Source organism: Hakea prostrata, chromosome 5 (genome assembly GCF_041222555.1).
Source record: "Hakea prostrata isolate BN-2017 chromosome 5, UWA_Hpros_2, whole genome shotgun sequence".
Classification (NCBI taxonomy): domain Eukaryota; kingdom Viridiplantae; phylum Streptophyta; class Magnoliopsida; order Proteales; family Proteaceae; genus Hakea; species Hakea prostrata.
Window position 1 is genome coordinate 16,529,163 of NC_142604.1, and position 14,275 is coordinate 16,543,437.

The 14,275-nt window shown below is 32.3% G+C and overlaps 1 protein-coding gene across 1 annotated transcript; it reads left to right on the forward strand.

The window, feature by feature from the left end:
* Positions 1-57: 57 nt before the first annotated feature.
* Positions 58-4,662, forward strand: LOC149015462 (lysine histidine transporter-like 8). Its single transcript, XM_089155617.1, has 5 exons — positions 58-616; positions 907-1,040; positions 2,885-3,315; positions 3,404-3,535; positions 3,615-4,662. The coding sequence occupies exons 1-5, from the start codon at positions 378-380 to the stop codon at positions 4,095-4,097; spliced, it is 1,419 nt and encodes a 472-aa protein (XP_089011743.1). The 5' UTR covers positions 58-377; the 3' UTR covers positions 4,098-4,662.
* Positions 4,663-14,275: the final 9,613 nt, after the last annotated feature.

Here is a 14,275-nt window from a genome sequence, read left to right on the forward strand (position 1 = left end):
GCTTTTCTTTAAATTCTCAATGGAGAAGTGCTTTATTTATGTATGGATGGATGCTTGGGGAAGAACCTTTCTCTGTATAGTGCGAAGTGACCTTCAATTCTCCAAACTCAGTTGCTTACTTTGAACGAAGCTTCTTGGAAAATCTTGGAAAACCCAGCTTCTTTTCTTCATTGCAACTTCCAAGAAGGGCAGTGCAGGTACCATTTTTATCATTTATTAATAGCAGAAACAAATACATCGATCACCAGCGCTGATCACTAGGATTCTCACCATATATACATTGGGGAGGTGAGAGTTGTGTGGCAGCACAGCTGAACAGTTTCATTGCCCCACCACCATTGCCGCTGCTGCTGCCTTGGCTTGGAAGTCCTGTACCCATGATGGAGATCGTGGTTGTCACCACTAAGCAGCAAGGGATCATCAGCCATGACAACAATAACCAGCTGATGAAGGGTGGTATGACACCCCATGGTGGTGGCGGAGACAATCCAGAAGATTGGCTGCCTATTACAGAGTCAAGAAATGGCAACACCTTCTACTCAGTATTCCATTCTCTTAACTCTGGAATTGGATTTCAAGCACTCTCTCTTCCCATTGCTTTCACTTTCCTTGGCTGGTATGTCTCTCTTCCCCTCAAGATCTCTCTGGAAGGACCTTGAAGATCTGCCATTTTTAATTATTTCTCTTTATTTTTCATGGATGTGGGACTTTTCTAATAATTCTCTTTCAATTTTAGATTTTTTTTTTATAAATATTTATGGAATACGTTAAATCAAGTCCTTTAATCTATTAGAAACCATCTTACTTTTCTTGGAAAGTGATTTGATCTAATCATATTTAACATATTACATTGAAAATCGTTAATGAGATTGTGACCATCAATGATTTGGACATGGGTTGTTGCAGGGTTTGGGGGATTGTGTGTTTGTCCATAGCATTCGCATGGCAGCTATACACCTTATGGTTACTCACCCAACTTCACGAATCAAATATTGGGGTTCGTTATAGCAGATACATCCATTTAGCCAAAGCTGCATTCGGTAAGTGCTGTTGGAACCACCCTTAGTTGTGTACTGTATCTTACTTTGATTGTTATTATTATTATTATTATTTTTTTTTTGAAAAAGGGCTGTGATATAAACTGAGAATAAAAAATAAAAATTACATGCATTGGTAATGCTTCTATTGGCATCATAGCGAACAAGTTGAACAAGTTGCACCAGATCCGAAGAAAAGTTACAAAGACATAAGTGGATTTTTTAGTATTAAATATAAGTGGAGCGCAGGACAAGGCACCGTCCGAGAAAGTTTAAAGACATAAGTGGATTTTTTAGTATTAAATATAAGTGGGTTTCTCTAGGGAAATTCTTGAAGCTCACTAAAAGTCTGAACAAAAATTACTTTGATCATTCCGTGCACTAATAGATGTATTCTTATTTCTTAATTTTTTGGTGGAAAAATAATATGGTATTGACTTCACCTATTCATTTCCACACGAGAAAAATTACTCACTTGGACGGTGAAGATCTACCCCTCATCACCAATTCAGCATGACACCAAGTGGTGAGCGTGTTATGAGTGGGTTCACATCGTGTGAAATGTAGAGATCTAACATATCATTGTACAAACTTTGAAAACTCATAAAAAATTCTAATCTTAGAATTCACATCACCTTTTGTGAACCAAGTTTATATCAATCACATTTTTTTTATTAAATCTATCAAATCACATATGAAAGCACCATATCTAAATTGTGAACTTAGAAAAATAGTCAATAAAAATTTGGAAAAGATAGTATGTTGACTTCACTTTGGATCTGTACAAGATGAAAATATTTATAATTTATAGCATTAAATTCTCACTTTTCAAAGTCCAAGAAATACCTCACATGGGTGAGTCAGTTAGTCACGTATTTTGACCCAAAAAAATAACAAAAAACATAACATGACTAGGCATACTCCTAAAAAATATAAACACTTAATAATAATCACTTTTCAAAGTTCAAATCAGACATAATTAGGTGGTTAACGTTTTCAGGTCTCCCACCCTAGGAATGCACGAAATTGTGCATGTGTTGTGTAATACCGTGCAATCTACAGTCTAGATTAAAATTTGTGATCGAGAGAAAATCTCCACCATTCGTTTTGTCTCATTTTGCATAAGTAATTCTTTTTCGGTAAAGCTTAATTGTGCAACGAGTGGTTGAAATTAAGAAGTAGGTCCCACGTGCATATTTAGCAGTAGACAATACTTAAGAAGCAGGTCTCACGTGCATGGGTTCCACCCATTATTTGTGGGGTTTATCCCTTTCGGGACTTTGCTTGAGTTCTGCGCATTAAATGCGCAGGATCGTCAAGCCAATCATTTTGGTTGGTAGGATCGGAATCTTGGTCGAGATTTCGATCTAGACCATTGAAATTCAACGATCGAAATTTCAATCTTGATTGAGTCGATCCGATGGATTGAAATCTCGCTTGATTGTAAATACGCACGACATGCAATTTTGTCCCTTTTGGGTTCTTTACCTATACATTTTTAACACATGTTAGAAGTATGACCCACCTTAGAATTTTGATAAGATGAATCTGACGTAGAACCCAACGTAGGTTCTTCTCCTAATGTGCGATGAAAAGGTGTAGAAAAGGTGTAGAAAGAGCACAAAGCTCTACCTTGACTGGTAAAAAAATCTTAACTCCTGTGTCATCTGATCCCAAGAATGGTGGTTACCTTCACAATTCTTGACTTGTGCATGCTTAAGAGAGGGCATTAATGAAAACATATAAAAATAAGAAGAGAAGACAGATGATTCAATCAGGTGCCAAAATGCAATTTTATAAAAAGCAAAAAAACTGTAAATTCATTCTTATCCTGTTGGTTGTTTCAGGTGAAAAGCAAGGAAAGTTCATGGCCCTATTCCCAATTATGTACCTATCAGGTGGGACATGTGTGGCACTGGTAACCCTTGGAGGTGGAACCATGAAGCATTTCTTCAGCATTGTTTGTGGAGACACATACATATCCAAGAACCTTACCACAGTCGAGTGGTTTTTGGTATTTGCAATTTGTGCTACTGTTCTTGCTCAGCTGCCCAACTTGAACTCTGTTGCTGGTGTCTCTCTCATTGGTGCCATCACTGCCATCATCTATTGCACCCTGATCTGGGTTGTGTCTGTCATTAGGGGTAGGGTTCCTGGTTCTTCTTATGAGCCATTGCAACCTTATAAGTCTGAGACTGCCAAGGTCTTCAGTATCCTCAATGCTATTGGCATCATTGTTTTGGCTTTCAGAGGCCACAATCTCATTCTTGAAATCCAGGTATGGAAACTTTGCCTGTGCAGAAGCCTTCAACACCCACCCTTTTTATAGTTTTCTGAAAACATCTTCATTGCGAATTCTAATGTAGGGTACACTGCCTTCCACAAGAGAACAACAAGCTAAGGTGCCAATGTGGAAAGGGGTGAAATATGCCTATTTTCTCATTGCAATGTGCTTGTATCCACTTGCAATTGGAGGCTACTGGGCTTATGGAAACAAGGTAAGTTCAAAGTATTCTGTTGTTTTGTATTTCAGTTTTCATTCAAAACATACATTAAGCAAAGGTTCTCTCATTGCAGATACCTCCAAATTATGGAATGTTGAAAGCCTTGTACACATTTCATGGGCACTCAAAGATGGTGTTGGGGTTTATATGTCTGTTTGTTGTGGTTCACTGCCTTTGCTCCTTCCAAGTGTATGCCATGCCTGTCTTTGACAATCTGGAATTCGCATACATCAGCTTCAAGAAAAGACCATGTCCGAGGTGGCTACGCACAGGGTTCCGGCTTTTCTTTGGTTGTCTGGCTTTCTTTTTAGCTGTTGCTCTCCCAGTCTTGACAAGCTTGGCAGGTCTGCTTGGTGGGATTGCAATGCCTATCACACTAGCTTACCCATGTTTTATGTGGGTTATAATCAAGAAACCTAAACCATATACCCCAATGTGGATTATTAACTTGGCACTTGGGATTCTTGGCATGGCTCTCAGTTTTCTAGTGATTGCTGGGGCAGTGTGGAGAATTGTGGACAGAGGTCTTGATCCCAACTTCTTCAAGCCTCGATGAGAAGAAACTGTTGTTCCTTAAGGTTGATCTACAGGGACCTGATTCAGTCTTAAAGCCTAGAAGGAAAGGTTGTTTTCATTAAACAATTCTGAGGCTTTGCAAATGCCACCATTCTGGGTTGTTTAAATCCATGTACATCAGAATAATCTACAATGAGAAATGATGATGCGATTATATGGTCCATTGATTCCTGTATTCAAGATCAAAGGAGGATTTAACAAAATACACCCTGAATTCTATACACTCAACCATAGTGAATTTATTAGTTTATTCGAAAGGCAGGATATTCTTACCAAAAAAAGAAAGAAAGACGGGATATTCGTGTTGAGTTGGATTGGGTAGATCTTACACAAGTTGGGCTAGATGTTGGATTTCCGAGCCCAAACTCTGGCTTTGGCTGTAATGGGCTTGGGTAAACTCTTTTTTCAAAACATTGGCCCAGCCCACCTATGTTGAGATCAATTCTTTGTAAATCTGGGGAAATCATATTCTACGATTGGAAGAGAGAATATGGACGATTCCTATTGTTGGTGAGAAGTCCAATTCGAGAATTTTCTTCAATTATACATGAGTTCTTATTGCTTTGGTTTATCAAGTTCTCAGCCCGATGATGGTATCTTGATCCTTCTAATGGAGGTTTTCTTATGCTGAATTGTGATAGTGTGTGGGTGGTTGATTCACAAAAAGTATTGATGTTGTTATTCGTGATGATACGGAATTTTTCAATTTCAGTGTACAATGCTGGCACGATTGGTGAGTCAATAGTGACTGAAGAAACTGCCATTAGTTTTGGGCTTTTTCAAGCTTGCAAAAAAGAATTCAATGCTATTTAACATGGAAATCAAAATTCATTCAAATGAATTCTGAACCGGAAGCAATAGAATAAAGATGAAGAATTGTCGAGGCATGTTAGACACTTTCTTTAAAATAGATTCATTCCCTCCGGTGTGTGTTTAAGGATCCAATGGACTTTTGTCTCTTAGGATACAATGACGAACAACTGTATACTTAGCACAAAGTAAACGCTACAATGAACTTGATATGTGTCTTCCTTCTATCACCACAAAATTCAATCGACAAGATTCTCATACTAAACAAGACTCACAAAACATTAAGAAGACTTTCAAAACAAACTTAGTACAATTCTTTAATCAAAAGAGGGAAAAACTCAAAAAAAACAAATCTTCAATTTATATTGGAGGTCTTTGGATAGTACAATGAATATACCATATACCATCAATGTCTCATTAACAAGCTTTGGAAAACAAAAAGTCCTTGTTATTTACAACTAAACTTGGAAATAAAGAGTTTCAGTTCTTAGTGAATCAAGTTGGGGAAACGAAGAACTTTGGTCATTTAATTATAATCAAGCAAGAGAAATGAGAAGTTCATTGAAAAATGAAAGTCCCATAACCCTCCACTCATGAACGATGCTCAGGAAATCAAAAGCCCAAAAGTTCATTAATAGTTTATGCATGAATTATCCTTGGGGATTTAAAACACCCAATTGTCCATAATTATTTTATGTATTTATTTCCAAAAAATCTCCTTAATGAATAATTTTCATTCATGCTCAAATTAAGAGCCATATTCTAACACTTTCCACCAAAGGGTTTTCTTAGTTGGCAATCATTAATACCTTTTGGTGAAGATGTTTGGGTTTGGCTCTCCTTAGTGATATATAATTGCAATATTGAACTGTTTTCAATACATAACTGCAAGCATGTTAATGTGCCTTTGGGGTCTCAATTTAGATTAAATATGTTGATGGTGATTTATCTAGTGATGAGACTCTTTTTATGAGAAATGTACCTTATGCTAATGTTATTGATAGCTTAATGTATGCAATGATAGGTATTAGAGTGGACATTGCTTATAGTGTTAATGTAATTAGTTGATTTATGGGAAAATCGTGCAAGAACCATTGGAAAGCTGTAAAGTGGCTTCTAAGATATTTCAAAAAGACTTCAAATCATTGTTTAAAATTTACTTCTAATGTTTCTAAAAGTTTTTTTGTGAAACGATATTGTGATTCAAATAATGCAGCTACTTAGGATAAAAGAAGGTCATTAACTGGTTTTGTATTTACTGTGAGTGACAATATTGTTGGAAGTCTAATATACAAAACATTGTTGCCTTATCATCCACCTAAGTGAAGTATGTTGCGTTAATTGAAGCTGTAAAAGAGTCCTTTTGGATCAAGGGAATTGTTAAAAAGCCAAGATTTGAGTTGAAGATCCAATTGTGTTTTGTGATTCATAGAGTGCAATAAATTTGTCAAAAAACAATGCTTACCATGAAGGAACCAATCACATAGATGCTTTGCTTGCATTTTATCAGGGAAGTCATTGCAAGTGGTCAAGTCAAGGTGGAGAAGATCTCTTCAAGTATAAATCATGCTAATATACTAACCAACCGTGTCCGATTGGTAAGTTTAGGGAAGCTTTGAGTTTGCTGAAAATTCAGTAGTAGTTTTTTATGTTTTCTTTTTTCTTTTCCTAAGTTAGTGCAAGGGTAAAGGCTCTAGTCTTGAGTCTTAGGTTTTTTGGTTTTAAACTAAGATGGAGTATGTTATATTGTGTTTAAAACCGTGCATTAGTTTAGGGGCATATTAGTAAGTCTTATGCATTTAGTGTAGGTATTTTAGGTCTTTCTATTTATTTATTGTATAGGATCTTATCATGTTGTTTAGAGACTGATGTAATTAGGTGTGATACACGATTCTTCTTCTTCTTCTCTCTCTCTCTCTTGTGTGATGCAACTCTGTGTTACTCTGCTAGAGTTTTTGATTTCTTGTAGATTTTGCTCTCTTTTGTTAGGGCTTTTATGTTGTAAAGTTTCTTGAAGGTTTATAGTTTGTAATTAATCTTTGTAAAAACAGAGTTGTCTTCTGCATGATTGATGGTACTTGTTCATTCTTTGTAGTGGAAGACTAGAGGTTCTACCTTTGCTTTGGATGTAGGATCACAAGATCCCAACCAAGTAAAAATCTCTGTGTTCATTATGTGCAATTTGTTTATCTGTTTTATTCCATGAATATAAGATGTGTGATTAAATCAAGAGGGAAGAGCGTGGGGTGTCTTCTACAAACAGCTACTCTCAAAGTGGATCCTCTTTTTGTAATTTATCTCAGTTGGTCAAACGGTTGCACAAATCTGCAATACATATTTCTCAATATGTGAATTTAATTGAGTGGGTATTCAGAAATTTAGATTGAAAAACTAATATTAGTTATGGTTTTGTTGGTTTCCAGATTCGGGTATTCGTTTGAAGGTTATCATGGGATTAGCCTTAGTGTTAGGATTAGAAAGATCAATCATACACACTTGAATAGAGAACAAAGAAGAATGAGACATGGATTTTACCTTGGTTTATCTCAATGTGAGGCTACGTCTAGCATTAAGTTTTTCACTATATTCTTCTCGGAAACAATTTACAATGTTCTGTTATAAGAGAATATATATATACTAGTAAAGAATTGCACATGCAAATGCATGTCGCTTGTTTTGTTTTATCTGCTAAATAGATAATGCTATAATTAGGGGTGTCAACGGTACGGTTTGGGGCGGTTTTGGGTTGAAAAACACCTAGCCCAAACAAGGCCCATTAGCAAAATAACTTTGGGCGGTTTCGGTTTGGTGAGGTTTGGGTTCGGGCTAACTAACGGTTTGAGCTAACGCTTTAGATTCAGGTTGACTAACGATTTTATGGTGTGTAAGAAAAAAATTAAGAAGAAACAATTGAGCATCCTACAACAAAAGTGAAAATTATATGGAAAGCAAAGTTGCTATTGGTCAATTTGCATTAAAAAAAAACCCACCCATTCTATAGAAATCAACAACCTAGATATTAAGTAGTAAAATGATTATTTGATATTTAAGTTCATGCTTAATTTTTTTAATTGTCTATACCAACTACCTAATGGTAATATAATGATTCAAATACTATTTAATGTAAAATTACAAAACGGGTTATAACGGGTTGTGGTTCGGTTTCGGTTGGTGCGGGCTCCACAACCCTCAGCCCAATTACGGCCCATTATGGTTTGGTTCGGGCTATAAATTGACACCCCTAGCTATAATAATGAAATAAATATATTTAGTTGAAATAGTACATTCAAATAAAAATTGACATTGGAAGAAAAGAGAAAAAAAAATCTTAATATTTAATACATATGAAGATTAATTAAACTTATTATATCTTAGTTTTCTCTATTTTGATTTTTTGACATTTTATGTCCATTGTACATAGTAAAAATCTTGAAAAAAATATAAATATTATGAAATTTTAAATTTTCAATAAAAAAAAATATTTAAGTCATAAATTCATTTTACCTATATAAGAAGATACTATTAGTGAGAAAAAAAACCACAGTTGAAAATTTTGATGTAGTCTCTATTAATTTATATCCTTTTTTTATAGCATATTCACTACCACAACATTAACATGATAGGGTCAGGCCTAATAATAAACAATAATAATAACCAAATTAATTATTAATTTTTATAGATAATGTATAGCATTATTAATAATGAAGAAAAAACTTACTTCAACTCATAATTTCAATTTCTTTTTTTTTCCTCTCATTTGTTTGTGTTGTGATTATTGTAGCCAAATGTTTAACATCGACTCCATACCAATGACATTTGAAAATTAAAAGAGAAATAAATGACAATTGTTAGTGAATTTATTTAGTACCTAAATAATTAAAAAAATATTTCAAATTTCAAATAAAGCATAAATACTTATTAAATACTTGTGTATCTTTGATATCAATTTTGATATTTAAAAATCAGCAAGTTCAATGAAGTTGTAAATATTTATCCTACTGTCTTTATCTTGCTCCTGAACTTTTTGTATAACTAAAGTATTGTTTAAGAGGATTTTATATAGTTTATTGCTATTACTGAAAATTGTATTTATTGGTTTTACCATTTCAGAACTTATAAAATATGATTTTCTAAGGATAAGTTTATCATCAAACTTATTAAACTTATCAATAATGTCATTAAACATGACTGCTTGAATTTTGGTACTTTAGAAAATGAAAAATAAATCTTCAATTATTTGAATAAACGTTTGATCATAAAAAGTAAACAAAAAATAAATCTTCATTAAACGTTTGTCTCTTAACTATTACATTCCCTCATCATCAATCAAAGTTAGCTTTTGTACTTTTTCAGATTTTTAATTGTTTTGATAATATTTAGTAAAACTTTTGTGCAGTAATACAACATTTATTTTTCAATTAGTTTCATAACTTGTCAAATGATTTATTTTAACAATGTTCGTCATATTTCCTAAAAAAAATAATTAGTAAATAAAATTATTATTATTTTAATTTAAAAAGCATAATAAAAAAATTTAATGATACAAATACATTATTATTGTCCATCTATTATACCCTCACAAGGGTTCCCCTGTTACTTCAAATCTATCAATAAGACTCATACCCTAATTCACATTTTTGATCTACATTTATTAAGAACCATACCCCTATAAGGATTCTAGTGCATAAATTATTAATTCAATTGAAATTTCAGGTTGTTAGAAACTTAGAATTGTTTACGTTAAATTATATAGTTTTTGTCATACCTGATCAGTCTCCAAGCTGAACTCTTGTTGCAATTTAATATTCTGTAGATTTCTCTTGTTTGAATCTACCACTGCATTGTCAAAATAATAATAATAATAAATAGAACAATAATTCTAGAAAAAACAATGGAAGATTAGATTGCAACAAGAATTCAATAGATGTACCTCTAAATCATAGAAAATAGGGATAATTACTGTTGCCCCCCTGTAGTTTGATTTTATTACTAATAAAACCCTGTTCTTTACGAAATTACTGTTGCCCCCTTCCTTATAACGGTGTTAAGTAGCCGTTAAGTTTGAATTTGTAATGTCTAATTTGCCCTTCATTAAAATTAAAAAAAAATCAAAAGACGATGCTACCCCATTTATAAAAACCAGATTAAATGTCAATTTTACCCTAAACTTCATTTATTTCGAATTAATGAAATGGGCAAAATCCAAATCCGATTTGGATTCCCACCTTCGCTAAACTTCATTTATTTTGAAAATATTTTAGGTGATATTAAATTTCCAATTTGAGTTGAATTCGATTTTCCTTCTTCTTTGGTTTCTATTTGAATTTTATTCAAACATTCTTTCTTTATTTGGTGGTTTTTTTTTAGAATAAAACGGGTTATAACAGTTAATTAAGGGTACTACTGTAACTTGACAAAAGGGTAAATTAGCACAGAAATAAGTATAAAGGTACTTTGGGGTTTTTGAGAAAATATAAAGATGCCACATCATCGTTAAACTAACAGAACTTAACGGTAGGGGGCAATAATAATTGTAGACAAAGTTAAAGGTTTGATTAGTAATTTTGAAAAGTACACGGGATATAGTAGTAATAAAATCAAAGTACAGGGGGGCAATAGTAATTATCCCTAGAAAATATTATTGAGTTGCACAATTTATTGTGACTGAGACATCAATGATTCATCGATAATATTCCATTATGAAGGTATGCTAACCTGTCCAAGTCAAAATACAAACATTAAAATTCAAAAAATTCTCTGTGAAGCAATACCAATTAAAAAAACAGAACATCGAAATTGAGGAAGTTGAGAGAGATCGAGAGAAACCCTTGTTTTGTCTTCCCTTTGAGAGAAAAACCTTGTTTTGAAACTGAAGAAGTTGAGAGAGATTGACAAACCCTTGTTTCGTCTTCCCTTCATGAGAAGAAGTTGAGATAATTTGCAGAGAACATTTGCTCCGTCGTCTATTATTTGAGGAAGTTGAGAGCGATTAAGAAAAAAGAAGCCGAGTGGCTTTGAGTAGTTTATGTTTCAATCTCAAAGAGTAAATAATTATTGGGTAATTTTCATCTGGACCCCCTGAGGTTTAGTGTATGTCATTTTTAGTCCAAAAAAACTGAAACTTTGCATCTGCCTCCCCTATAGTATGGAAAAAGTCAATTTAAGGACAAATTATCGCTTCTTGGACGAATTTGCCCTTTTTATTTTTTATTACATTTTAAGGATTTAAAGTTTATTAATTTACAAAATCAAACCCTCCTTCATTAGCTAATTCCCAAATTCCAAAATCCTTGGTTCTACCGATTCTAAATCTTTATTTTTCAAACCCTAGTTGAAGATTAGGAAATGAAAATTAATGGGTGGAACGTAATCTCCAACTAGTCGAGTCGAGAGCGAGAGAGAGGAACCAGAACATAGAAGAGTGTAACCAAGAGGATAGTTTGAAATCGAACGAGAAAAGCATCTGCAACGAAAGCTCCAAACAGAGGAAGTGAGACAAACCTGTCCAGGTATTAACGTTCACCGCTGCCATCACCTCGACTGCTGAAGTGGTCCCGTGAGGTAAGTAATCAGGTTGGAACTAATTCCATTACAAGAAAACCTCTCTGCGATCTCAAATCCTAAGAAATCCAGAAAAGAAATTCTCATTAATTGAAGATTCCTAATCATTTCTCAATTGATCGAAGAGAAACAAAGAAAGAGAAAGAAAGAGAAAGGAAATGAAATTAATCAACATTTACCAATGATGAAAACGAAAGATCTCCATCGGCCTTAATCGCCGGTTGACATCTGTAATAGACTGAACCTTTAACCATTTCTGATAACAGAGAAGAATGATCCATTACTGATGACTCGAGTTAGCTTTGTTTCACAGACGAGAAAAAAACCTTATTAATCATTTCTCAATTGAGCGAAACGAAACAAAGAAAGAGAAAGAAAGAGAAAGGAAATTAAATTAATCAACATTTATTGATGATGAAAACGGCAGATCTCCATCGGCCTGTTTCAGATGCAATCGTCGGTTGACCTCTGTAACGACTGAACCTTTAACCGTTTCTGATAACAGAGATTTGGGAATCGGGTAATAGAGAAAGGTCTGATTTTGTAAATTAATAACTTTTAATCCCGTAAAATGTAAAAAGAAAAAAATTAAATTAAGAAAAAAAAAAAAGGGCAAATTCGTCCAAGAAGCGATAATTTGTCCTTAAATTGACTTTTTCCATACTACAGAGGAGGCAGATGCAAAGTTTCAGTTTTTTTGGACTAAAAATGACATACACTAAATCTCAGGGGGTCCAGATGAAAATTACCCATAATTATTTAAAAAAGAAAATTTCAAATTGCGGTTAATAAGGAAAGCTATTTAAGATTGAAAAAATAATAATTAAGAAAATAAAAGAGAAAGATTGAGATTGTGGTTTGTAAGAAAGGTTGTTTGAGATTTTTTAGAAAAAAATGGTTTATAGGGAAAGTGATTTGAGAATGAAAAAAAAATAAAAATCTTTTACTCTTATTTCTATAAAAAAAACTTCTTCTTTAGTTTGAGATAGGTTTTGATTTATACATTTAAAATAAAAAATAAAAAGAAAAGAGAAAAGAAGGCTTCTAGTTGTTGTTTACAAGGAAAATAATAATAAAGAAAAAGAAGAAAAAAAGACTGAGATAGTGGTTTGTAGGGAAACTTGTTTGAGATTTTTTGAAAAAAAAAATGGTTTATAAAGAAGGTGGTTTAGGATTGAAAAAAAATGAAAAAAAAATGAAAGAAATAAATATTATCTTAACTCTTACTTTTATACAAAAAAAAAAAAAAAAAAAAAATATATATATATATATATATATATATATATATATATATATATATATTTATCTTTACTCTTATTTTTATATAAAAGAAATTCTTTCTTAGTTTGATGTAGGTTTTAATTTATACATTTTAATTAAAACTTAAAAGAAAAGAAAAAAGAAGGCTTTTAGTAGTTGTTTACAAGGAAAATTGAACCAACGGGGTTGGTCCAAGTGGTAAGCAGCTTGGTTCACTTAAACAAGGTTCTCGTATCGAATCCTTGTGGATGCAAAAATCCCTAGACACGGTCGAACCACCTTTAAAAACCGGGGGGCAAAAAAAAAAAAAAGAGGTGCGGAATTGGAAAAAAAGGATTTACTTAAAAGTATTTATTTCTTGAATTGATTTTATGCATTAAAGAAAAAAATATAAAGAATACAAAGAATTTGTGAAAAATAAAATAAAATGACAAAAAACTAGTATAAAATATATGACATTTAAACAAAAACAAAGGATACAATAGTCAAACGAAAGACTTGCGATGAAACTGGAGTACATGTTTTTTATAATAGCATGATATATATATGATAATTAATTAGTTTTTAAATATTTGTATACAAAATGTCTAATAGATCTCAAAACAAAAAAACAAGGAAAATTGTTTGAAATTAAAAAAAAAAATCTTTTACTTTATTTTCTAAAAACAATGTTTGTTATTTGATTAGGTACTTTTATTAGTGGTTTAAAGTTATGGTTGTCTGGAATTGGAAAAAAAAAAGTGTATCTTTTACTTACCTTTCTAAAAAGTATTTATTTCTTGAATTGATTTTATGCATTTAAAAAAAAAAATATAAAGAATACAAAGAATTTGTGAAAAATAAAATAAAATGACAAAAAACTAGTATAAAATATATGACATTTAAACAAAAACAAAGGATACAAAGTCAAGGAAATGACTTGCGATGAAACTAGAGTACATGTTTTTTATAATAGCATGATATATATATGATAATTAATTAGTTTTCAAATGTTTGTATATAAAATGTCTAATAGATCTCATAATACTTTGCCTACAAAGTTTAAACATTCGATAAAACTTGTCAAAACTAAATTGAATCAGCTTTCAACCAAATAAACCAATTACAAGAAATACTAATATATGACATTAGTTATAAGGTTGTTGGATGTATTATGAAGGCAAATAATATTTTGAACTGTATAATGTGAAATAGTGAATTAAATGAACACAATAAAATGTTTAAAATTGTGGTGTTTATTATAAATGCTAATCACGTGAGACGTTTTAAGAGTATATCATTTCCTTTTTATTGTTTCTTAGTAATTTTGAACTACTTTGTTCATACACTATACATGATATTTATTGGAAAAGCTTTATATAGGGACACTCCAAGATAATTGGCAAAAAGCATAATAGCCTAAAACTATGCTAAATTGACAATGACTTTATTTATTTTTTTCATTAGAAACATTGATTAGTTAAAATAAATGATAAATATACTTTAGTTGTACAGTTCTAAATCGATGAAATTAATGATTGAATTTTT